Here is a 27,701-nt window from a genome sequence, read left to right on the forward strand (position 1 = left end):
TTACAACCGATGTGTGCATTTTGTAATGCAGGAAGTGAAGACAATCTGGACACAGCAAGGTTCCAAAAATAGTACTGCGATGATGATTAGATTTTCTGAAATAGGTTGAGAGAAATGTGTTGGTCAGAACCAAAGGTAACACCCCTGCTGTTGACTGAATTATGCCAAGAGATGCTTTTGTCCTCAAAAAGGCAGGCATGGCCTTGGTTTAAACATTGCATCTACAAAGTACAGCTTCTAAACTGCAGCATAGTTCTGCGCTCAAATCTCTGAAGGGACTGAAACCCACAACCTTCTTACTTCGAGCCTACCACTTAACTTTGACATGCCCTTCTAATAAGGGAGGATTGAACGTGACAGCACTGCTCCAGACATTAGAAGCAGTATTAATGCCTAAGAACTGTACTGTAACTTGAATAAATTCAACATGTCTTCATTCAAGTAATTACTAATTAGAGTCAAGGCAACTGCCAGTCATTCAGAACTACTAAAATAACCTCATCTGTGAAGAGTCAGGACAGAAATTGTGAAAAAAATATAGATAATGTATATCTGCAAGTCACCAGTATATGAATAACTAAATAGAAACATTACACCCCGCCCCATGTTATAGTCTGCAGATGTACAAAGTATTATATTCCTGTACTACTACTGAAGATTAAAGAGTGATCTGATTCAGTAGTAAAAGATGACTAAAAGATTTGAAACAGTAGGAAGGGAGGAGCCATTTCTTTTGGGGTGGGGGAGAGCACAACAAGGAGTAAAACAACATTAGGGTGGGCTATTACAGGAGAAAGAGAGTGTGGTGCTGGAAAAGCATAGCAGGTCAGGCAGCATCCGAGGAGCAGGAGAATCGGTGTTTCAGGCATAAACCCTTCATCAGGAATGAAGGAATGGGCTATTATGGGGCATAGTCTGAAAGCACACATTCAGGTGAAGCAGTATAAAATTGAATATCTCCCACAAAGTAGTGGTTGAGGGTTGAGATCAGTTTAAAATTCCAAATTAAAATTCATAGGTTTTTGTAAAGCAAGAGTACTAAAGGCTGCAGAACCAAAGCAGGTAAATTGATTTAATATTTATATAATATACAATGTGTAGTATCATATCTATTGTAGGTCAGCCATGATCTAACTGAATGATGGATCAGGTCCTCGAGGCTCTTAGGTTTCTATGACTACAAACTGAAAATAAATTTAAATGGATGCCTGGTTTCTAAACATTTCCCTGGAAAATTTTCCCATTGCAAATTAAAAGTATGCTTAAATTTCAGATGTCTTGCTAAGTAATCCAAAATCAGAATGAAACTGGATTTTGAAATCAAACTCTGATGAAGATATGACAGAATACTATGGATGCTAGAACTCAAATAAAAACAGAAAATGCTGAAAATACACTGCAGCCCTGGCAGCAAGTGTGAGAAAGAAACAGAGTTAACAGTTCAGAGCAATGAGTTTTCATCAGAACCAGAAACTGTCAGAGATGCTGCCAGTCCTGAGATATTTCAGTATTTTTGGTATTTCATTATGCTGTCATGTAGTTAGAGAGTTTGGAACAACAGTATGTTACATGAATAATGCCAAGGTTTGAAGTTCTTCCTTATCCTTTGTCACAGCACGACTGGAAAGTCACAGTGTGTCAATAAACCCAAGAACAATTTACCAGAATTTCAAAACATCATTTCTTTATAATGGATTCATAATGGTTTGCATTCATATGGTTATGCAAACAATTGTCACTTAATGCATGTTAATAAGTTGAAATGTATTTGCATTTAGCACTTACCAGCTTGCCGTGGACCCCTCTTTCTCCTGAATGCAGCCCCTGATTCAAGTGCCTCCATTAGGCTGTCCATTACCCCTGTCTCATTACCCTCTGTGGACAGAGAAAGAACAAGCAGAGATCAGACAACAATTAATAACATAACCACATCACCAGCAATCACAGGTGACTAAACGTATGCCTGTAATCTTGAGCATGAACGTCTGATACTGAGCTGACCATATGGAACAGCCAAATTGAGCACAGTTTAACAACAAAATGTACATTGAGATACAGAATAAGTTTGCATAACTGTATGTGGGATTACACATTTGTAATGTCTGACAAAAAATACAATATATTGCAGTTATTCATACCTCAATCAGAAATCAAACTGTTTCAATACTTTTACCAAGCCCATCTAGTTCTTATTTCCATACTCTCGTGCAAGTTTACATGATAGGTACCAACGTTAGTTTTCAATATCTCAGCCAAGTGACCACACTGAATTTATGGATAATAATGACAAGTCTGTTCATTGATGCTATTACACATCTGGTGACAGGTGGAACTTGAACCAGAACCTTCTGGATCAGAGATAGGGTCACTACCACTGCACCACAACAGCCCATCACTCTTAGTTTATGTACCCTGGTAGTGAATGCCCATCAGCTGTTTGATGGGAGTTAGGGAGCACCACAGCAAAGTTTGATGCTGTTGTCAGCTAACATAAACACTACTTTATTTTCCATTTGTAATCACTGGATTATGAGCAACTATGACATTTCCTTCTCATTTGCAGGGTAATTGCAGCTTCTTGACTAAAGCAGGTAATTCAGTATAAGCCGTGAATTTAAGCCATTGGGCCCTTGTCTTTATGAACGCATACAGTAGAAAGCATTTGATTTACCCATTGAGTTTTGGGGAATATGGAACAGCATAGCGTGACTAAACACAGTCAGCATGGCTTTGAGAGGGGCAGGTCATACCTCACAAATATTATTGAGTTCTTTGAAGAGGTGACGAGACAGGTCGATGAAGGTTGAGCAGTGGATGTGGTGTATATGGACTTCAGCAAGGCATTTGATAAGGTTTCCAGTGGTAGGCTTATTCATAAAGTCAGGGATACAGGGAGATTTGGCTGTCTGGATTCAGAATTAATTGGCTGACAGAAGGCAGAGAGTGGTTGTAGATGGAAAGTATTCTGCCTGGAGGTCAGTGATGAGGTGGTGTCCCACAGAACTTTGCTCTTGGGCCTCTGCTCTTTGTAGTTTTTTTAAATGACTTGGATGAGGAGTTTGAGGGGTGGGTTAGTAAATTTGCTGATGACAGAAAGGTTGGAAGTACTGTTGATAGTATAGAGGGCTATTTCAGGCTGCGGTGTAACATTGACAGGATGCAGAACTGGGCTGGGAAATGGCAGATGGAGTTCAACTTGGATAAATGTGAAGTGATGCATTTTGGAAGACCGAACCTGGATGCTGAATAAGATTAAAGGCAGGATTCGTGGCAGTGTGGAGGAACAGTGGGATCTTGGTGTTCAACTGCACAGATCCCTCAAAGTTGCCACCCGAGTGGATAGGGTTGTTAAGAAAGCATATGGCGTTTTGGCTTTCATTAACAGGGGGACTGAGTTTAAGAGCTGCGAGGTTTTGCTGTAGCTCTACAAACCCTGGTGAGACCACACTTAGAATATTGTGTCCAGTTCTGGTTGTCCTATTATATGAAAGATACAGAGGCTTTGGAGAGGGTGTATAGAATGTTTACCAGAATGCTGCCTGGAGTGGAAGGCTTGCCTTATGAAGACAGGTTGACTAAGCTTGGACTTTTTTCTCTGGAGAGAAAGAGGAAGAGAGGTGACCTGACTGAAGTATACAAGGTAATGAGAGGCATGGATAGAGTCAATAGCCAGAGACTTTTTTCCAAGCGCAGGATTGACTGGCATGAAGGGTCATAGTTTTAAGATGTTAGGAAGAAGGTATAGAGGAGACATCAGAGGCAGGTTCTTTACACAGAGAGTTGTGAATGCATGGAATGCATTGACAGCAGTGAATTGAGGGGATCATTGGTTAGGTTATTTTATTTTAGATTAGGAATAATCCTCAGCACAACATCATGGACCAAAGGGCCTGTTCTGTATTGTACGTTTCTATGTTCTATGAATAAGATGTTGCTTTCTCAATCTCAGAAGAAGAACATTTTTTTTGATTCAAAAATCATTTAAATTGAGGGATTGGCTGTAATATTTATTCACTTTTCTCGAAGTATCAAAAGGATATTACAAATTTCTAAGACACCAAGTAAACTCTATGCAAAAACAGTAGGAGCACATCTGACCATCTGTACAGCCACAATCATTCTCAGTATCATGAGCTGCTCCTTTCAGGTAAACCTAACCAATAAGACAGGAAAGAAAGTATAATCAACAAATCCCATAAATGCTGGCAATTCACAGCAGATTTAAAATCATGTTGAAGAAAAAGCTTAATATGATTTTGTCAGAACTTAGACAACCTTTTCTGTCAGATATTAATCAACTTCCAATGCGTTTACAGCAGTTATAGTCATAGAATCACAGAGCATGGAAGCAGACACTTTAGTCAACTCATCCGTGCTGACCAGAAACCCCAATTGGACCTCATCACATTTGCCAGTATTTGGCCCATATCCCTCGAAGCCCTTCCTATTCATATACCCAACCAGATGCTTTTAAAATGTTGCAATTTTACCAGCCTCCACCCATCCCCCGTCAGCACATTCCAGACATGCACCATCCTCTGCGTGAAAAAGGTTATCCTCAGGTCCTTTTTAAAATCTTTTCCTCTCACCTTAAACTTATGTCCTCTAGTTTTTGGACTCCTCCACCTGAGGAAAAAGACGTTGGCTATTCATTCTATCCATGCCCCTCATGATGTTATAAACCTCTATAAGGTCACCCCTCAGTCTCAGATGGTGCAGGGGGGAGAAAAATTCCAGCCTATTCAGCCTCTCCCTGCAGCTCAAAACCTCTAACTCCAAGAATATCTTTGTAAATCTTTTTTGCACCCTTTCAAGTTTAACAACTTTCTCCTACAGAAGCGTGATTCAATAAGTATATAGCAATCCAGTTTACCTCATCACAATGGTACAGAATCATACAGCATTTGGTAAATGCTGGAATAAAACTAAATATAAAGCACATGGAAGCCCCCCCAATGGTGAAGATGAAAATTGCCTGATTCCAGTAACTTTACATTATTTGCCTCAACTATTGCACACCAACTGTTCACACAAAGGTACAGTCAATCAGTCTGTGCCTCTAGTAGAACCTTGTTAGATTTGGCGAGCATAGGGACAAGATGATGGCATCACTGTAGCGGTAATGTCACTGAACTAGTAATCCAGGTGTCAGGCTAACGCTCTGCGATGCAATCTCAAATTTCAACATGGCAGCTGATGCAATTTAAATTCAATTCATAAATATAAAACTGGTCTTAGCGATAGTGCTATTGTCAATTGCTGGGGTTCACTAATGTCCTTTACAGAAGAAAATCCGCTATCCTTACTAGTCTGGCTTACACGTGACTCCAGACCCACAGCAATGCGGACCCTCTGAAATGGGCTAGCAAATCATTAATTTCAATGAAATTAGGGATGGGCAACAAATGGATGGCTTGCCAGTGATGCCAACATCTCATGGACTGCTCACTACTGAGGCTAATGTCTTCAGCTGGCTTGGCCTTAAGCCTTACAATTTCCTTCACAGATCCTGCCTGTCATGTTTTCTTCCTTTGGGAAACATTTTAAAACATCTCTTTCTCACCAACCATTTTGCCATCAGCTCTGATATTTTGTCTTTTTGCTCAATGCCTTAACGTACTTTGGTGAAGTACTCTCAACGTTTTTTTTACATGAATAGCTATGACATAAATATAAGCTAAAAACAAAATATGCTGAATATCACAGCTGGTCAGGCGACATCTGTGGAGAGAGACAGAGAGAGTGCATGCTAATGTTTAGAGTCTAGATGACTCTTCAGAGCTGGAAAATCCACGCCATAAAGGTAAGTTGTTGCTGTCCATGAAGTGAAATATGATTTTAAAAAAAATCTGTGAATACTGGAGATCTGAATAAAAACAGAAAGTGCTGGAGAAACCTGGTCAGCATGTCTGGCAGTAGCTGTGAAGAGAAATAGTTAATGTTTTGGAATTCTGAAGAAGTCAGTGGACTCAAAGCATTAATTCTGTTACTTTCTCCATAGATGTTGCCAATCTTACTGAGTTTCTCCAGCACTTTCTGTATTGACTTAAGAATATCACCTGCTGGGTCCGGAGGCTAAACATAGTTTTGATGATCAGGAACATACTACCTAACCTTTCCCCTACAAGGATAGTGCTATCAGATTCTACAGAAATTTTCAAATGTTGATTGCATATGTACTGAAAAGGACTAGTCAACGGGTTATGGGTAAAAGCTGTGGTGTGGTGGAATGAATCGGATAATTCTTTCAAGGAGCTGACACAGATATGAGGGACCAAATATCTTTGTGCTGTAATTTCCCTGGAGAGCTGCTGTACTTAAGCTTTCGAGAAGAGCAGATTGAGAGTCAAAAAAATGCTTTGCCATCAACACTATTTTTCAATATACTGCAATAAGAAGTCAATAGCGTTTGCTATACATGTTGCATCCTTTCAACACTATCAAATGTGACAAGAAATTTTCCTTTACATGTCTGCTTGCAGTACAGTAAGATCAAAGGATAGATTGAATTTCATTTTTTTTTAAAGAAGTAAACTCATTTCACTTCGTGGTTTTACCAATTTATGCACTGCCCATTCCTCATCCAGAATTAAGAGTTAATTATTCCTCAAAAGAATTAAAAGAATAAATATAATCAATGACATAAAAATATAAGTCCTGCCACCTTCAGTACATTTTTTGCTGTAATTAACACGTTCTCAAGTCAATGAGAAATTTCCTCACACTGTACTGTTTCCAATAGCAAACCTGACAGCAGCCGTTCTATAGCTGAAATCCATATGGAATTTATGTACAAATAAGCAACCACACAGATTCAAAATCTCTAGCTTAAAAGCTTATCAACTATTTTTCAACCTTGTTTTATTTTTAAATTCTCACATGTGACATGGATGTGTAACCCATGCCAATTGCCCTTGAATTGAATGGCTTATTGGGTCAGAGGGCAATTAAGAGTCAACTACAATGCTGTGAGTCTGAAGTCACGTCACCCAGACCAGGTAAGAAATAACAGATTTCCTTCCCTAAGGGAATTGGTGAACCTGATGGGTTTTTTTTTAATGACAATTGACAGGTCATCATTAGGCTATCTTTGAATTCAGGTTTCACCATTTGCCATACTGTAACTCAAACTCACATACCCAGAAAAACAAGCTTTGCAGCTGGATTACTATTCCAGTAACATAACCACTATGCTACCAACTCCTCGATATATTTAATGTTGTAATGTCTTTGGTTTAAAATCAAAAATATAGAATAAGTGTTTCCATTTTGAACTATCCTCTAAGCAACCAGTTATCCGGTAACAACTCAGCAGTTTTTCCCTGTTTATGAATGATTTGTGCAATAACTGTAGTTAATGAGTTAGTCTCAGGAACAGTACGTTTATGTAGTTAGCAGATGGTGTGTGCAGGAGGGAAAATGGCTGATTGCAGGTCTGTTTTTAATCTGTGATCCAGGCACAATTAGATTCATCTAATTGCTTTCATGTCAGGAATATTTTCTTACGTAGATTATGACAGCTAGTTGCTTTGAAGACAGATAAATCCTGTGAATGAGAATTACATTAGGAGGTATGTCAGACAAACTGTGGTTAGGTAGTTAATCAGCAAAACTCAAATTGTAATAGCACGTCTCTGATGAATCTGATTAAGGGTCCTGGACTCTCCCATACTTAAACGTGCAGAATGAGCCGTCTACCCAGTTGATTCAGGAAGCAGCCAAGCTCTCTTCACAGGCTCATGGAGACAGTTACTTAGCAACAAGGTTTTAGTAATGGAGTGCATTGCTCTCTGGAACAACGGCAGCAAAAAAAAATTGCCTGGTTAATGGAGTAGTGTTTGTAGCAAATGCTTATGAGAGTTGACAGTGCTCACCTTGGGGATATCACAGCAAACACTTTGATTATGTGTTCATATGGCTAATCTGCAGCAGGACCACATGAGGGTTGTGGCACAGTGCCAGGTTAAAGGGAAGCCTCGCTTTCACTTTAGCAAGAGATAACACTTCACTCAACAGTTTCATTCCTTCCCACGGCCATCTTCCCCAAGATACCATTACCTGGCTTCACAGGATCCAACTGTCATCTGCCCAATGTGACCATTGTTCATGTGTGAACCTCGAGATTATCTGTAGGCTATTTGAATGTGGGATGTTATTATACCCAAACATAATATTTTCTGCCGTCACACAGATGCACACTTCCCAGCTGTGAAATTCCCCAATCTCTTTTATTGTAAACGGAAGCTCAATAAACATACTGGCTATTTTATCCCTGCACCCACCAGAGTCAAGAAAGCCACCTAGATCTATCACATTCAGAACAACATGAGAATGTGCATTTAACAACTGAGTATTGGATAAAATAATACAATTGAGAATTTAAAATAAAAATTTTAATCTAATGAGTGAGAATCAATGTGGGAATTTCTCATCTTCATGATGGACCTTGAGATACTCAATGTCACACTTGTCTACTTAATCCTTACAGCATCCAAATCAAGTTGAAAAATATACAGCCAACTTTTGGGATGATCCAGTCTTCAATCCAAACATCCCTACTAAGAGCTAAGCCTTACTTATTCAAGTGCAGAGAACTGGAGTTGAAAGTTGGCAAACTCAGGACTTGCGCGTAGTGGATACTGTTGAGGTCTACTCAACTAACTGAATCCTATTTGTTATTTTAATTGCTATGCCACATCCTCAATATTGAAAATATTCCCTGCCCCCCACTCCACCTGAGGTTCCTTTCCGAATTATATTTGCTAATTCTGTTCCTTCCTTTTAATGTTTTCAGGAAAGCTTTACGAAAAAGTTTGCAGTTCGAGTGCCTGTTGTTTAGTTGTAGGTGTGTTTGGTGAGCTGCAAAGTTGATTTGCAGATGTTTCGTCCCCTTTCTAGGCGACATCTTCAGTGCTTTGGAGCCACCTGTGAAATGCTGTTGCACTGTGGCTTTTGGAATACTGCGTCTTATTTGGTTTCATTCCTGCTGCTTCCTATTGCCAGTTCTGTCGTTTGTTACAGTGGTCTACCTTATACAAAAAATGTCTCAGAACTAACAACCAGACTTCTTCCACCACTCGGATGACAACACATAAATCAACAGCCACGCTCAGACAACAACTCACCAGGACAAAAGACCCTATATCCATCATCGGCAAGCCAAATGTAGTTTACAAGATTCCATGTAAAGATTGCATGAAACACTATATAGGACAAACAGGCAGACAACTAGCAATCGCATAGATGAACACCAACTAGCCACTAAATACCACGCTGGTAGTCACACACACACAGATGACAAGGACCATAAATTCAACTGGGACACATAATGATAATAGGACAAACTAAACAGAAGACAGCCAGAGAATTTCTGGAGGCATGGCACTCATCCATGGGCTTCATCAATAAACACATCAATCTAGACCTAGTATGCCGACCACTGCAACGAACAACCAGAACCGGCAACCAGAAGCAGCAGGAATGGAATCAAATAAATTCTAGAAGACATGGTACAGCAGAGCTTCAGAGGAGGCACCAAAACACTGAGGATGTCACCTGGAAAGAGGTTGAAATGTCTGCGAATCAACTTCCCAGCTTGGCGAACATACCCACAACTACAGCAATCTCTGTGAGGCTATAAAATCTCGATTTTACTTTGTAAATTACATCCTTTAATTGCATCCTCTATCCTTTCTGCACTTCCTATTCTTTCCAAATTTAACAAGCCCATAATTAGTTTCTGTGTACAGATTCCTCATGCGGGTGAGAAACAAGAGAGATCTAGGCAATGATCTGTGGGAAAGTTTCAACAACCATCATTAACAGGTACTACATCCAACAAAGTTTCTGTGCTTTCTATTTTAGGATTAACTTTTACCCAAAATGGCTTCCATAGGCACCATTGTCTGGCTGGATTTTCTGAGGCATGGCAATCTCATGAAGATTGCAACTCAAGCCCATTTTTTTTAAAAAAAAGAGCTCCGCAAATCTGTGACTCCAATCAGAGTTCCTGCAGAAAGGAACTTTCATTCTGACAGCTCTCTCATAGTGATCTGTCAGAAGGCAGCATCATTCATCTCAGCAGTCAGCCATCACACTCAGGACTTTAAAAGGTCCTGACAACCATTGTCAAATATTAAATACAAAAGGAAAGCATTACGTTAGTGTTGAGGGGCTAGGGTGCCAAATGGGTAGGGGATAGGATACCTGATGTGTAGGACATGGTGCAAGATGAATAGGATGGCAAGTGAAAAGGGAGCATGCTGCCAGGTAGGCCAGGGTAGGGCACGGTGTGTGTATGCGGCCAGTGAAATGTAAGTGATGCAGTACTCAGGACAGGTCAAAGTAGTGGCAAGAGGAGTCCGTCAAGGGCATGGAGTGTGATGCTGAGTCTGAGGTTTTGGGTCTGCCGCTGGGGACTTGGCTTGGATTGTTTATTTTGGGGAGGGGCAAGTCATATCCGGCTCTTTTTTTGGAGAGTGCATCATAGTCTTGAGTCAGAACATGCGTGTGTAAGTTGTCTAGATGAAGCAAATACGGAATCTGTTTAATAGTTATTCAGGAGGTTGATTATTTCACTTTTTTATACATTTATAAAATATATTTCAGTAATTTATTAGCTGCAGTATGACAACTTGGGAATGGTTATAAGACTGTAGTTGGCTACATACAGAGACCTGTGGAGATGTGAACCTGGAGACAATTACAGAGATGGTTATAATATTTTCTCTTTTTAGACCTTTTTTAACTTAAATATCATACATACACACAAAGCACAGATAACGATAATTGTTGAAGAAGCAATTGCTTTATAGAAACTCCTCTAGCCTATTTCTAACTATTTCAGCAGAAACCCCTCTTTTATTGTTTCAACGTCATTGGCACTAATGTGGGCGATGGCAATAGCATCCCATTCCAGTTGGGCCACTAATAAATTAGTGAACGTCTAGTTGCCTATATAAGACTGATTAGCAAGGCTAGATCTCATGGAATACAGGGAGAACTAGCCATTTGGATACAGAACTGGCTCAAAGGTAGAAGACAGAGGGTGGTGGTGGACAGTTGTTTTTCAGACTGGAGGCCTGTGACCAGTGAAGTGCCACAAGGATCGGTGCTGGGTCCTCTATGTTTTTTCATTTATATAAATGATTTGGATGCGAGCATTAGAGATACAGTTAGTAAATTGCAGATGACACCAAAATTGGAGGTGTAGTGGACAGCGAAGAGGGTTACCTCAGATTACAACAGGATTTGGACCAGATGGGCCAATGGACTGAGAAGTGGCAGATGGAGTTTAATTCAGATAAATGCGAGGTGCTGCATTTTGGGAAAGCAAACCTTAGCAGGACTTATACACTTAATGGTAAGGTCCTAGGGAGTGTTGCTGAACAAAGAGACCTTGGAGTGCAGGTTCATAGCTCCTTGAAAGTGGACTCACAGATAGATAGAATAGTGAAGGAGGTGTTTGGTATGCTTTCCTTTATTGGTCAGAGTATTGAGTATAGGAGTTGGGAGGTCATGTTGCGGCTGTACCGGACATTGGTTAGGCCACTGTTGGAATATTGCGTACAATTCTGGTCTCCTTCCTATCGGAAAGATGTTGTGAAACTTGAAAGGGTTCAGAAAAGATTTACAAGGATGTTGCCAGGATTGGATGATCTGAGCTACAGGGAGAGGCTGAACAGGCTGGGGCTGTTTTCCCTGGAGCGTCGGAGGCTGAGGGGTGACCTTATAGAGGTTTATAAAATTATGAGGGGCATAGATAGGATAAATAGACAACGTCTTTTCCCTGGGGTCAGGGAGTCCAGAACTAGAGGGCATAGGTTTAGGGTGAGAGGGGAAAGATATAAAAGAGACCTAAGGGACAACTTTTTCACACAGAGGGTGGTAGGTGTATGGAATGAGCTGCCAGAGGATGTGGTGGAGGCTGGTACAATTGTAACATTTAAGAGGCATTTGGATGGATATATGAATAGGAAGGGTTTGGAGGGATATGGGCTGGCAGGTGGGACTAGTTTGGGTTGGGATATTTGGTTGGACCGAAGGGTCTGTTTCCATACTGTACATCTCTATGACTCTAAGTTGCATTTCTTCTGGGTGACTGCATGCTTCCATTGAAAAAGCAGACTGATTCTTTGGATTATCAAAGTGATACACTTCGCAATTTTCCCACTTTTACTTAATGACAGTAAGTTTTATGAACTGGGTGAACTGATTACGGGAAATAGTTTTGACTTATTAAACTAGCACACAGACACTTTCTTAGCACGCCACTAGTTTTTACGCCTCGCACATTACTTATTTCTCTTAAATTTTTTCTTATGCAGGTATATTGTATAAACATAAAAGGCATGGCCTGACTTGTATTGGCTTTAAATCCAATGGTAGGATGCCATCTCATAATTAAATTAATTCTCAGGATGGAAGTAAAAATGATAAATATTCTTTGTCAGACTTATTTGGCAAAAGCCAACAATGTTGGCCCAGACTTGTTTCAGAACGCGCAGCATCAACCAGTAATGCACATCAATCAGTGGGGAATTCGGACATTCCCAGACAAGTTCTTTAGATGCCCTTGTGCCAAAATCGAAAAGTCGTTACAACAGAAAGAGAAGTGTAAAGAAGAACATGAAAGAACTTATCTAAGACTTTAGCTTGTGCTTACAGAACCATAGAAATTGCGAATGCTTCAACATCCTTTACAATGGCCACAAATAAGGAACAAAATGCAAATTCACAAGGATGTTATCAGGAATGATATTGCTACAGTTAAAAGAGACAACTGGAATGTTGCAATTTTTACAATAAAGCTTAGAAGAGCAAGGGAGTAAATAGTGCTCTTTGAGATTTTGTAGTGTTTTGATGAGCTAAGTGGCAACTTGAATCTTAATACAGGCTGGGATCCAGTATCAAGAGGTCAGATTGACTGAAAACAAATAGCAAGTGGTGGCTTTTTTTGAGGAGGGGGTGGGGGCAGGTGTTACCAATGATGGAGTCTATAATTTCCATGACAAATGAATTGGATAGGCGGCTTACTTCAAAATTATTTCTTGTAATCCCCCCACTGTCTCTAAATTATAAGGTTGCTTATCCAACATGTATTGAAGGATTAGAAATCTCCTTTGATAAAATATTGGGAGGCCATTGTCTTTCGTCTTTTGCGATACACAGAGAGCCAATACTAACTGGTAATTGCCTGGGAACAAACCAGAACAACCTTGGTGTTATGCATGACCTTTGGATGAACGTTTAGACATATCTATGCCACTATCAAGACCACTTATTTCCAGCTCAGTAATATTGGCCAACACCTGTCTTGCGTCAACTCTTTTGGTGAGAATCTCATTCATGTCTTGATTCCCCTGGACCTAACTAAAAATAAAATATTGTTGATGCTGTAAATCTGAAATAAAAAGGTAAATTGCTGGAGAAACCCAAAAGACTGACAGTATCTACTGAGAGAGAAACAGAAGTCTGTTTTGAAAGGAGTTAGATTGAATGTGAAATACTAATTCAATTTCTCCTTTCACAGATGATGTCAAATCTGCTGAATTTCTCTAGCACTTTGCTTCATTGTCCCTGACTTGCCAACCTGGCTGGACTTCCACCTTGCATGCTCCATGCACTCAAGCTCATCTAAAATTCTACTGCCTGCATCCCAATTCTTTTGAGTCCCTATCTGATCTACATTGGCTTCCACTTGAGCAACTTGACTTTCAACATCTCTACAGTCATCCCTAGTTCCACAAGCCTTCACTAATTTTTGCCTCATAACCATCAATGAACGTAATATCGTGAACAATCTTTAGCTGGCTAGGTCCTGAGCTCTGGGATACCTTCTCTAAACCTCACACTTCGCTTTCGTCCTTTATCAAGCATTTGCTCATTAGCCTCAATATCTCATACAATTGAAATTTTCACACCTCTACTCCTGCGAAGTGATTTGGGGCTTTTTATATTAAAGACAATGATATGCTTTTTAAGTTATTTGAAGAGAACAAAATATTCAAGAAAAATAACTTTCATCTACACAGTGTCTTTAACGATCTCAAGGGCACTCTCACAAACTTTATATTTTTAGATATTATAACTAACCTGGTCAGAGATATTATTACACACCTCTGGAGCAGCTAGTGCATAGCAACTCCTACAAATTGCAAAGAGGTAGTGACAAACTAACCTGCTTGAACAACGTTGGTTGAAAAATAAATATTAATCAGGATACTCTTTGAAGGCAGTCTTGAGAAGTGTTTGGTTCACCAGGACAGTTGTATGTGCGTATGTGGGATTGCGGGGAATCTACATTTACAACTGTAGATACATACAGATTCATGCTCTTGATGTGCAGTATTTTTGACTTTTGACCATGGTGATCTTTATAGTCATGACTGACATTTATTACCTAATCCTCTCAACTAAATTACTTAAACTGAGATGAAAATATTAGATTTTCCAGAGTTCCAGTTTCCAGAGTTCGCTCACTGTACCGAGTGCCTCTTCAATGTATTTAGAGACAGACTTCAGTGCAACCGTCTCCATACCAACAAGTTCCTAGTGGTATCCCATAGATGAAAGACAAATAGAAACGCCAGGATCGTTCAAGAAATCTCACCATAATAAATTACGGAAAGGTTTGTGATAATCAAAATGAGCCAAAACATTATTTGAGTAGCAAACCCTGATTTCAAGGTTCCAGTACAATAAAATTGCTTTAGTCCTGAACAATGTTATGTATTTCATTTAATACTGGATGAAGTAAAATTTACATTTAAGCTACTCATGTTCAGTAAAGTCACCACAGTCCCAGAGGACCATAGGGCTGCTCTCTCATTAAAGAGATGACTGACGATAGTTTAATCTGAGGGTCACCATGCCTCAAGTGAGGGGAGAGATTGAGAAGGTGGGATCTTCAGCTGATACAGGAATTGAACACACACAATTGTCATTAGTCTGCATTGCAAGCCAGCCGTCCTGTCAATTAAGCTTGACAGCAAACATCAAACCCCAGTTTGCCTTGGCCCAGAGCACAGTAGAATTAGAATGTTACTTGTGAGTCACAGTTTCAAATAAGCATATGTGCAAGAAGAGTTTTCCACCAACTTTCTTTGTTTTGCTTTCGGCAAGCTCAGCTTGGCAACAATGTGAAAACAGTATGGAATTTGGGACATGTAGGAGCATAGGCATGAACACTGTCCCTTTGTGCCCTTGTGTCTTGTTACCCCACATTAAATCTTGATGAAATGTAGTGTTTAAGAAAGCAGGCAAATTAATTCTAACTTGAATGTAAGCTAATTGAACATGAAATCAGTTAAGAACCTTAAGATAAATTCAGTGTATAAAATGATTAGGCAAGGGGGAGGAAGGTGAAAAGAAAGAAGGAGAAGAGGGAGGTGAATGGAGTGGAGTTGAAGAGAGATTGGGAGAGCGGTGGAGGGAGGTGAGGGAAGGCGGGAGGCGAGGGGAAGCGGAGGGAGACTGGTGGGGGGGGGGGGGGGAAGGAGAGAGGGGAGGGACATGGGAGAGAGAAGAGGGAGAAGGGGGTGTAGAGAGAGTGAGGAGGAATGTGAGGAGAGAGGGTGGAAAAAACAGAGCCGAGAAAAGAGAGAAAAAGTTATGAATGAGGGAGGGAAGAAATCAAAGCCGGGGCAAAGACAAAGTGACAGTACAGATGGAAAGGAAAGAAAACAGAAGTGGAGAAAGTAGAGGTGATCAGATAAAAGGAATACAGCAAGAAGAAATGGGGAAGGGAAGAATGGATAGAGAGAAAAGGGTTGGGCTAAGGCAAAGAGATAGAGTCAAGAAGGAGAGAGACGGGGCAGATCAAGGTTGGAGAAGTTGATAAGAAAGGCAAGAAAATATTTAATGTTGGAGTACTTTAACGACAGCTTTCTGTTCAGACAATTCAAACTATGGGATGTTCAGGTACTGTCAATTTTTAAAAAAAGCTTTGCTTGAAGGTGGAAACATAGGAAATATTTGACTATTATATACATAGTAGAATTATAGAGTACTATCAACTCACTGTTTAAAAATAAATTTTAAGAATAATATCATGTTGCTTTATCTATGTAACTCAAAATTCAACCTTTAGTGACTTCATCAGCAAAACTATGGAATTACTGAATCAGACAAGATAAGAAAGCTGATTCAACAAAGCTGGATGATGCTGGAAGCACAATGATCTAATGACAGTGGCACCATTAATACTAATTTACTCTGCATCGCTAAAACAAATTCATTGCTGGGCCACAACAGCTTCCTTTAAGGCTCTTCTGATGAGATCAATGACTATTTAAGTATAAATATTCAATGACAAAATTCACAGGCACATCGCAAAAGATTTTAATGATCTCTGCAACTGTTATTTACAGAGGGTTCTGACTCAGTAGACACAACATAGATCCAATGCGAATACCCAGAATGTGTTGTGAACAGTGCATATGATATGGAGAAACAGTTGCATTCTGAAGCCAGTCACTGTATACTTCAAATATCGCATTAAAATGGCTTCCAATACATTCATTGCTAACACTGAAACTTGTGCAAGGTTTTAAAATGATAGGAGCTCTGTAGTGTTTGCAGTAAAAATCACAAGAATAATTGATTATAGCATCATGTACATCTGACAGAAAGCACTTACTGCTTCCATCCACTTGAAGAACACCCAAATGTCAATACGTTGCTTGGTGCTGTCTAGACAGTCTGCTGCACCAATGCATATAGAGTATTTGTAGAAATAATCAATTTTATTAAGGCTTTAGATTTGACATCCTAAAAAGAAAAATTGCTGAACTTCAACTGAGCATTTAAAAAAATCTAGTTCAGTCACCATTTCGCCATAAATGACAGTCTCAATTAACCCTCCTGAATAATGATCCATTTCCTGCTAAAGTTATTAAACTATTGCAGCTGTGATAAGAAAACTGGTGTGGATTGTATGCTTAGGATATTAGTAGAATGATGGCTGGCTGACTTTAAATAAATAGCAAGATTCTCCCTGCTCAGAAGAACGCATTGCTGTTCTAAAATGTCCTTTCACCTCCCATGCAGTTGTAAGCAAGGACAGCATGCATCTCTGCAATATGTAGTCTTGAGGGAGAATCAACCTTGGTTTACTTCCAGAATTCCCTCATGTACCAAGCTTGATAGGGTTTGGTAAGGCATATTAAATATTTAATAACACTGAAAAAAAAACTAATTGAATCACATTTCAGGGCTCTCTCCAACTGATGTGACAGAGAAGATGCGGCATATAACAAAGATGCCCACATTCACTTAATATTAGATGTAAAATTTCAGTACGAAAGTCTATAATGTAATAGAATGTTACAACAGAGTAACATAAATAATTTAATTAAACTCTTCTTTCTTTTATCTTTTTTCTGTAATGATGCAATTCTCTTTTATAAAACAGAACTCTGCTTCACTAGTTAATTTTGGCACAAAATTCCAATGTTTGCCCAATTTGTGTCAAGGATTTTTTTTAACCTGTCCTTCAGTAGAGAGACCATAAGATCATAACACTACAGAAAATAGGAACAAAAATAGGCCATCCAGCTCCTTCACCTGCTTCATCATTCAATAGGATCATGGCTGACCTGATATTCCTCACATCTACTTTTCTGTTTTCTCCCCATAACCCTCAATTCCCTCCTGATCAAGAACCAATTGTTTCAGCCTTAAATATACACAACATCTCAGCCCCCACAGCTCTCTGTGGCAAAGAGGTTCAAAGACTCAATTCAGAAGAAATTACTCATCCCAGTCTTAAATTGGTACCCCTTTATTCTGAGATGATGCCCTCTGGTCCTAGCTGCTCCCATGAGGGAAAATATTCTCTCAACATTTATCCTGCCAAGCCCACAAAAACCTAATATGCCTCAATGAGATCAATCAGCAGTCATTCTTCAAAATTCCAATGAGTAGAGTCCAAATGGTTTAACCTTTGCTCATAAGACAATCCCCCAAAACTGAGGATCATCCTACCGAAACCTTTCTGAGCTCTCTCAATTTTGTGACAATTTTATATTGGCATCCTCCTGCTATAACATTATTAACCAATGGAAGTAACCTCTCTTTGTTTATCTTGTCATGGTATTTCATGATCTTGTCGACATCAATCCATGAACCCAAATATGAAAACTCCACTTCTCAAGACACATTGCACAACAATAACTCCAAACTATTGGTAACAATCCAATAATCTACAAGGCATGTTTATATATCTCTCCTGCAATGACCTGTGCACAAGACCCCTATTCTGTCCCAAATAAAGTCTTCCACAAGTTCAACGTTACCTTCTTGGTTTTGTATTTGACACTTGTGCACAGAATGGAGGATTCATCTCACTTTGCAACTGCCATAAATTTCTCTCTACCTTGTGTTTGTTTGGTATAAACTATATTTGGTATAAACTTCCTTGTTCCTACATCCAAAATGTATGTTTTCAAACATTGCTAAGTTTAACTGAATCAGTTTCCTGTTCTGTTAGCCTATTTATGACTTGTTGCACAACCTGCCATGATATATATTTCAAAGTCACCAGGAAATGTAATTATTGATTCATTCCTCAGTTGCCATTTGTGTTCAAAAAGAATAGAAGGACTCATTATGAGCCCTGTGAAATACTATTCACACTTCACTGGCTGAATAACTTTTTTTTCGCTATTTCACTTTAGGTTCCTTCTTTTTACTCCCATCTTCTCTCATTACACTCAATCCCATGTGTCATTTCTTCACCTCTTATGTAGCAACTTATCTAAAATTGTAGACCAAAGCAAAAGATACGCCCATTGTATCTATTTTTAATTTAATAATGAGATGCGGGGATCACTGGCTACTCCAGCATTTATTGTCCATCCCTCGGAGCCATTGGGAAAGTGGTAGTAGTAAGCTACTTTCTTGAGCTGCTGCAGGAATTTCCCTGAGGGTGCCCTCCCCAAAACTTTCAGGGATTTTGACCCAGTGATACTGAAAAAACAACGATATATTTCCACATCTGCAGCACCGGCATGGTAGGCAGGTTCCTGGGCTGATTTGCTTCTGACCAGCCATTTCCTCCCTTCTTTCCTTAATCTTTTCCCTTTTTTTTCATCATCTTCCTGTAGGTGGCAAAGGTGGCATCACAGAAGAAGGCAGATGGAGCAGGACTCTCGGCAAGGCAGTGGCACACTGGTCGGGCAGGGGAGTTTGTTGTAGTAGGCCCACAGCCAGACTCCAGGCTTTGACTGTACCCGAGCCAGGGACTCCTCGTTGTGATAGACAAGGAGCTGGGGACTCAGTTATTGGTGATATGGCAGCAGAGCCGGGGCTCCAGGCTACGGGGCTGTGGATCTAGCAGAGGACCCAGCATCAGCTGCCTTTCAGCAAGGTGGGCCCTGTGACGAAGAGATAACACCCAGAGAGTGGCGACTCCAACATTGCTGTGTCCAGTGCAGGCAGCAGACAGGTTGGTGGAGGGGTGGTGGCACAGATGTTGTTGGTGAGCTGGAGTTGGTGGAACTGAGATGGTCTCTTACAACTATGTCTTTTTATTCTTAAACTGTTCAAAATGGTGTCAGATTGTGGGAACAAATCACAAACTCAGGATGGTGAGCACTTGGAGAAAAATGTGCAACTGGTTGTGTTCCCATGCATGTGTCACCTTTGTTCTTCCAGATGGTAGTAGTTGTGGGTTTGGAAGTTGCGGTTGAAGGGGTTTTGGTGAATTTCTCTAGTACTTTTTGTAGATGGTACATGATGATGCTACTATGCATCAAGGAAGTGAGTGTTTGTAAATATGCTTCCAATCAAGTGGGCTCCTTTGTCCTTGATGGTGTTAACTTTCTGTTGTTGGAACTGGATTCATCAGGCAAATGGCAAGTATTCCATTACACTCCTGATTTGTGCACTATTGATGGTGGACAGACTTAGGTGGAGTCAGGAGGTGAGTTATTCGCTGCAGTAACTGTTCATATGTAAAGTGGAGGTCATCCGTATCACTAGTGTTTGAAGCAAGGTGACACAAACAGCGTGGTTTAACTCCTACACCAGCTGAGCTTACCATAAAGGTCCCACCTTCTAAACATCAACCCTCATCTGAGTCACGGTAACCATCACATTAAACTCATCACTAGTTATCTCCCTCTACTGGGCCCTAGTGTCCTCTGGGATGATGGCAACTTTACCTTTGGTTGTATGGCTAGTCCTGTTCAATTCAGTTTCTGTCAAAGGTAACTCCCAGGATGTTAATAGTGAGGGATTCAACGATGGTAATGTCATTGATTATCAAGGGGTGATGACTAGATTCTCTTTTCCTGGTTTTCTCTCATTGCCTGGCATTTGCATGACACACATATTACTTGTTACTGGTCATCGACATCTGCATATTGTGTAGGTCTTCTTGCATTTGGACATGGACTAGTTAAGTCTCTTAGGATTCATGAATGATACCAAACATTGTAATATTCCAACTTCTGACCTGACCTTACGATGGAAGGTAATTGGTGAATCAGTTGATGATGGAAGGGCCTAAGACATTTAGCTGAAGAACTTTTGAAGAAATTACCTTGTAGCTGATATGACTGACCTCCAACAATCACAACCATCTTCCTTTATGCTACCTATGACTCCAACCAACAGAGAGTTCTCCCCCCCACCAATTCCATTGGCTCTAGTTTGCCAGTGTTTATTGATGTCACACCTCAGTCAAATACAATGCCCTTGGTGTCAAGGGCAGACACTTTCACTCCACTTTTCTTTCTCTACTATATCTTTAAAGAACTCTACACAATTAATCATTGCCATTTAGAAAAGCAAAGACTGTGGATGCTAGAAACCTGAAATAACAGCACAGAAAAATCTGGCAACACTCAGCAGTTCTGGCAGCATTTGTAAAGAAAGTTAACATTTCAGACCAATGATCTTCCGTCAGAACTCTAACTCAGTTAACTCAGTCTCTCTCCCTCCAGATGATACTAGACCCGCAGAATATTGCCAGCAATTTTGTTTTTTAGTGTTTCCTTTTGTATGTATATTGCTAGACTGAAATTGATTGCCCGTGGGTTTGGTAAATATTTCCTAAGTTACAGGTGATGAGTCATTTACCAATCTCTCAGTTGCTTTCTGGCTTCGCAATGTTTTCTCTACCTCCCTTTTTCCTATTCGGGTGTTGCATTTGCTTTTTTTTCCCAGTCTCTGGCATTGTTCATCTTACCGTAGAACTTTGGAAAATTATAATCAACATTTTTGCTATTTCTTTTTTAACCTCAGAAACTCCAGTTAAACCATTAGGTATGATTACGACCTTTTTAACAGTATCCAAATGTAGACTGTACATTTATGCAACTGGAATCTACAAATACCATGGAATTCATTTGAGATCAAGAAATTCATTACCATTATAGATTTGCTTAAAATAACACTAGTGATAACTCCGACAGGGTAAACTTCAGAATATAATAAAACTGTATGAAAATAAATGACCTTCTGCATTGACTGTTGTCCGAACAAGTAGACACAGGTGCTGTTTTAAGAATGGTCCTGTGGCTTTTAAGTTGACAGCTATACTGAACAGCTCACATTCTGAGAGTCTGGCTTCTAAAACACACAGGCTTTGTTGCAAAATATTTAATCTACTTATTTTTCAATACTTTACAAGCACTGCTAGTTGCGATGATAAAGTAATGACCGTATTTTTAAAAACTGCTTCACTGTCATTCTCCCTTCCTTGTGATCGATTGGTATTTCATCAATAGATATCACACCGACAGCTTTACAGATATATTGTGATGCAATAATACCCCAGCATTGGACAAACAATGCGTGTACTGCATTGCGAACCAGTGCTAATTCATCTTAGTGATTGAAAAATAAACTATACAAGTCTTTTGCTGCTTGCAAAGCAATAAGGGAGACACAGATGCAAGTATGAGATTGATAAATATAATAATTATGTATATTTACAAGTATTTGGAAAGGTAAAGACGGATTAGCTCTGTGCATGGGAAGTCGTGTCTTATGAACTTGATTGAGTTTTTTGAAGAAGTAACAAAGAAGATTGACGAGGGCAGAGCAATAGACATGATCTATATGAACTTCAGTAAGGTGCACGACAAGGTTCCTCATGGTAGACTGGTTAGCAGGGTTACATCACATGGAATAGAAGGGGAACTAATTACCTGAATACAGAACTGGCCTGAAGGTAGAAGACAGAGGACAGTGGTGAATGGGTGTTTTACAGACTGGAAATCTGTGACCAGCAGTGTGTCACAAGGATTGGTGCTGAGTCTACTACTTTTTGTCATTTATATAAATGATTTGGATGGGAACATAGAAGGTATAGCTAGTAAGTTTGCAGATGACACCAAAATTGGAGGCATAGTGTACTGTGAAAAAGGTTACTTCAGAGTATAACGAAATTGTGATCAAAAGAGTGGCAGATGGAGTTTAGATAAATGTGAGGTGCTGCATTTTGGAAAGGTAATTCAGGGCAGGACTTAAACACTTAATTGTAAGGTCCTGGGGAGAATTGCTGAATCAACAGACCTTGGAATGCAGGTTGATTGTTCCTTGAAAGTGAAGTTACAGGTAGATAGGATAGTGAAGACGGCATTTGGTATGCATGCCTTTATTGGTCAGAGCATGGAGTATCGGAATTGGGAGGTCATGTTGTGGCTGTACAGGACATTTGTGGGTCACTATTGGAATACTGTGTGAAATTCTGGTCTCTCTGCTATTGGAAGAATGTTGTGAAACTTGAAAGGGTTCAAAAAAGATTTACAAGGATGTTGCCAGGGTTGCATGGTTTGAGCTATAGGGAGAAGCTGAATAGACTGGGGCTATTTTCTCTTGGGCATCAGAAGCTGAGAGGTGACCTTATAGAGGTTTATAAAATCATGAGGAGCATGGATATAGTAAATAGGAAAGGTCTTTTCCCCAGGATGGGAGAGTCCAAAACTAGAGGGCATAGTTTAAGTTGACAGGGGAAAGATTTAAAAGGGAACTAAGGGGCAACTTTATCCTGCAAAGGTGCATGTATGGAATGAGCTGTCAGAGGAAATGGTGGAAGCTGGTAGAACTGCACCATTTAAAAAGGTATATGAGTAGGAATGTTTGAGTGAGATATGGGCCAAATGCTGGCAGATGGGCCTAGATTAATTTAGGATACTGGTCTGCATGGATGAGTCTGTTTCTGTGCTGTACAACTCTACGACTCTATGAAGATAGTGTAGCATAAACAGTACACAATAGGTCAGTTAGGCCAAATGTCTAGTTTCTGTGCTGTAAGTTCTTTGTAATGCATTTTCACTTCTGAAGTGGAATGTAAATCTTTGCATCCATTTAGTACAGAGGAATGAAAAGCATAAGCAAAATGCATTCCAGTCCAGCTGCAAATTAAGACATAGGAGAAAGTGTGGACTGCAGATGCTGGAGTACCAGAGTTGAAAAATGTGGTGCTGGAAAAACACAGCAGGCCAGGCAGCATCTGAGGAGCAGGAGAATTGATGTTTTGGGCATAAGCCCTTCTTCAGGAATTAAGACATATCTCATTCTTCCATCATCTCTTCTTTCATTTAGTATCCAGCTCCTTCCAGTAATTGATTATGCTGTCCACTGCCAATGTCAGCAAGGACACTCAAACTCTCATGTTCACCAAGTTGTGCTATATATAGCCTTCTCACTAGGTCTTAAAGGTGTTACACATTTCAGGAAGGAGAAAAAAAAACTGCGTTCACACTACTAATGGCAACAGTTGAAACAGATGTCAGTCAACCTCGTCTTCCCAAATGATGGGGAAAGCAGCAATGCAAAGCTAATTGAGACAATTCATTGTTTCCTTTCGTGGGAGTAAGAAGCATCAAATGACTCTGAACGTTTACTCCACTGAATTGGAAATATAACTGATTTTGTTGTTTGTAATAGAAGTTCATACAATGGAGGGATTGCTCCAGTATAGGGAAGAACAGCAAGTTAATTAGTAAACAGAGAAAGAAAGACCATAAGATACATGTACAGGATTAGGCTATTCAGCCCAGAAGGTTTGTTCCACCATTTGATCATGACTCAACCCCATTTGCCTGCCTTCTCCCTGTAACTTACTCATCAAGAATTTCTCTCTGTCTTAACTGCATTTTGCCTCCACACCTTCTACAGCAATGAGTCCCACAGATTCACTTCTCTCTGGCTGAAGAAATTCCCCATCTCATCAGTTCTAAAGGGTCATGCTTTCACATCCTGGTCTGTCAGGAGAATATCATCTCCATGTTCACTTTATCGCGACTTCTCAGCTTTCTGCAAATTTTAATCAGATATCCCCCTAATCCATCTAAACTCCTTCGAATATTGACTCAAAGTCCTCAGCTGCTCCTCATATAACACACCCTTCATTCCTGGGATCATTCTTGTAAACTTCCTCTGGACTGCTTCCAAGGCCAGCACATCTTTCCTGAGATACAGGGTAAATACTCCAAATACAGCCTGACCAGAGCCTTATTCAGCCTCAGCAGGACATCTCTGCTCTTATATTCTAGCCCTTTTGAAATGAATGCTAACATTGCATTTGCTTTCCTAACTACCAACTGAACCAATCTTATGGGATCACAGAATAATCTGAGAGGAGGAGTAAAACAGGCAATAGAAGGCTGCTCAGGGACAGCACTTTCATAAGGAAGGTACTTTAAATGATTTTGATGAAAACAAAGTGATAGTAAGTTAAGGATAACATGTTAAATTATGGTCATGTCCTGCACATTAATCTCACACTAATGGAATTTCAGACATGGTATTCAAACGGCCCACATCCATAACATATTACACATTACACAATATGAAGGAAATGGTACTATACTCAATCAATTATAGTAGACATTTAATCATCTGAATACCCACAGATTCCATTAGCTTAACACAGGATCTTTCTTGTACTCTCAAAACAAGATTCTTTTTGGGAATCAGTCCTTCCTTTTCAAATGCTTTCCCAGCTGCTCTGAATTTTTAAAAAAAAAACTTCGATTTTTAATTCTGCTTTGTTGGTGTGACAAATAATCCCAGTACAAAATCATAAATTGCAGAGAGTGACTGCTGGGGCAGCACTTTGGGAGTTCAATAAATGAAATGATTCTAGAATTTCAACAGTACCATGTTGCAGGATCAACCAGTCAGGAAATTAGAAATGACCTTTTGATAACTTTCAGGGATGAGATTCTCTATTCCCCAGCTGAAGGGCCCTTATAATTACCCTAGTGACTTCCCTCACCAGCAATACCCCCTCCAAGCCCCAACCTTTCCATGGATCAGCAAATTTTGTGCAAAGTGGCCATTTACCTTTGGAACATTTTAGTGTCTGTTACACCTAATCCACAGCATTCAAGATCTCTACTCTCCACCCCTCAGCATCCCCAGTTTCAATCATTCCACCATCAATTGTCTAGGCTCTACACCGACTCCAATCCTAAATCACTACCTCTCTTTTATCCTTTAGGACAGCCTTTAAAAGTCACTTCTTTGAATAAGCCTTTGGACGTGTTCCCTCATATTGCCTTCTGCAGCTCAGCATCAAATGTTTAAGGATACTCTTGTGAAGCATATTGGGATATTTTATTATGGTAAGGATGCTCACTAGTAAAAAGAGCATTTGATGTTGTCATTCCACAATTGGACATCAACAGACCAAAACTCTTCTCAATACATCAAACATTTGATAGAAATGTAAGGATGGGATGGTAGTGCTAATTTCATTAGATTACAGTCAATGGAAAATATCTTGAGAAGAATTTCAAGTGTAATGCCAAGAAGTTCATGCATTAATAGAAAGCATGTTTCTTTGTTCAAACAGGAATCTGTGCAGACTCTTAAACTGGGTGAAAGTATTAAAGAAAAAGACAGGAGATCTACAGCTCTGTTCCTTTCATAATCCAAGTCTGAAGTTGAGGAGGTCAAGATAAATCAATAACTGCTTCAGTAATCTATTCATGTCCATAATAAAATTCAAGCCTGACAAAAAAAAAGGTCTGCCAAAAAAAAATCAATAACTTAAGGCAGACAAATCTCATATAAGCTTTGGTTGGTGTTTAATGGAATTTTTTGTATTCCATAGAAATGGAAGGAGGCCAAACAGCCCCTCAAGCCGATTTTGATAGTCAATGGGATTGTAGCTGGTGACAGTATTCTAACTCCATCCACTCACTGTGGATGTGTGGATGATATTTTATGAATGGAGAGGTTTCCTGTAATAAAGACCCTCCATTCAAGTGTTAAGAATTTACAATGACCAGATATACTGTTGTTTGCACACATGAACAACTGGAGAAGTTGCTCCTCAGTTGCAGGCAGGTGATCAGGAAGATAAGATTTCATAAACTATAACACTCAGAGGACGACATGAACTGAGCAAAGGAAATGCAATAACAACAATATCATAAAAGTAAGTGACAAGTGAACTGACACTTCCTAATGAAGGAACATTACTCAGGTGAACAGTCTTCTTACACACTCCAATGAAGCATTCGCTCTGGTCAGGCTGCTGTCTACTGCACTCAAACCATGGCAAATTCATCCCTCCAATCACTGCTATTTAATGTTCTGTAAAATTCTGTCCCATACCTTTTCACAAACGTTGCTACAAAAATGCTAGATTTGTAATTAATTGAGCAACTATCGACTGCTTTCTAATGCCCAGAGCTTTATACTGTTTGTTAGATCTGCTTTGACAGGGGCTTTATATAAATGCAGCTTAGCTTCCTTCCCATTCTAGTTTTGTTCTAGTTATAAAAGCTGATATTCCATTATACCTGCTTTGTTTTATGTATCTACTACAGGTTTTCTTTGCATCTCGAACCCCAAATCCCTTTGGATCTGCACTACTCCTAGTTTTGTTTTGCCACTTAAAAACTACTTATGTTAAAAAAAAAATTGGATGTGGGTGTCCCTGGCTCACTCAGCATTTATTGCCCATCCCTAGTTGCCCAGGAGGTCAAGGTGTTGAGCTGCCTTCTTGAAATCAGAAGCTGCAATCCATTTGATATAGACAGACCCACAAGGCCATTAGGGGTGGAATTGCAGAATCCTGACTCAGGTGACCCTGAAGGAATGGTGTTTTATTTCAATATGAGAATGGTGGGTGGTTTGGAGGGGAATTTGCAGCTGGTGGCTCTCTTATGAATCTGCTGCCCTTGTCCTTTTATATGGTTGCATAATACACTGTCAAAGGAGCCTTTATGACTTCCTGCACTCCACCTTGTGGATGGCATACATTGCTGTTACTGGATGTAGAACCAATCAAGCAGTTGCTTTGTTCTAGATGGTGTCAAACTTCTCAATTATTATTGGAGCGATACTCATTCAGACATGTGGGGACTATTCTAATGCACTTCGGATTTGTTCCTTGTAGATGACAGGCAGACTTTGGAAAATGAAACAATAGCTCTTTAGCTCATCAAGTCTTGGTGGTGTATGACGAAAAATGGTTTATGTGTGTGTAACCAAAATCACACTCTTCTAGTCATGGATATTCATCCATAATACTATATATAGTTTAAAAAAAAAGAGTAGCCTGCAATTCGTCACACAATATACCCACTCAGCTCAACAATCAACCTTTTAAACCCTAATTTTATCTAATAAGGCATCAAAATGTGGAGATTCAGAGAAGTTGTTTTGTTTTCCCACTAGGAGTTACCAGAGGGCATTCAAGAGGGCATTAGATACTTATTTCTATAGAAACA

General features: G+C 39.7%; 1 protein-coding gene across 1 annotated transcript in view; it reads right to left on the reverse strand.

Moving 5' to 3' along the window:
* The window catches only part of LOC132823514 (protein diaphanous homolog 1-like), a 342,084-nt gene that overhangs the window by 22,334 nt on the left and 292,049 nt on the right, over positions 1–27,701 (reverse strand). Inside the window, exon 27 of the mRNA XM_060837454.1 lies at positions 1,786–1,875. Coding sequence (XP_060693437.1) covers positions 1,786–1,875 — 90 coding nt within the window. The remainder of the gene's footprint in view (positions 1–1,785; positions 1,876–27,701) is intronic.

The sequence above is a fragment of the Hemiscyllium ocellatum genome, chromosome 16 (genome assembly GCF_020745735.1).
Source record: "Hemiscyllium ocellatum isolate sHemOce1 chromosome 16, sHemOce1.pat.X.cur, whole genome shotgun sequence".
Classification (NCBI taxonomy): Eukaryota; Metazoa; Chordata; class Chondrichthyes; order Orectolobiformes; family Hemiscylliidae; genus Hemiscyllium; species Hemiscyllium ocellatum.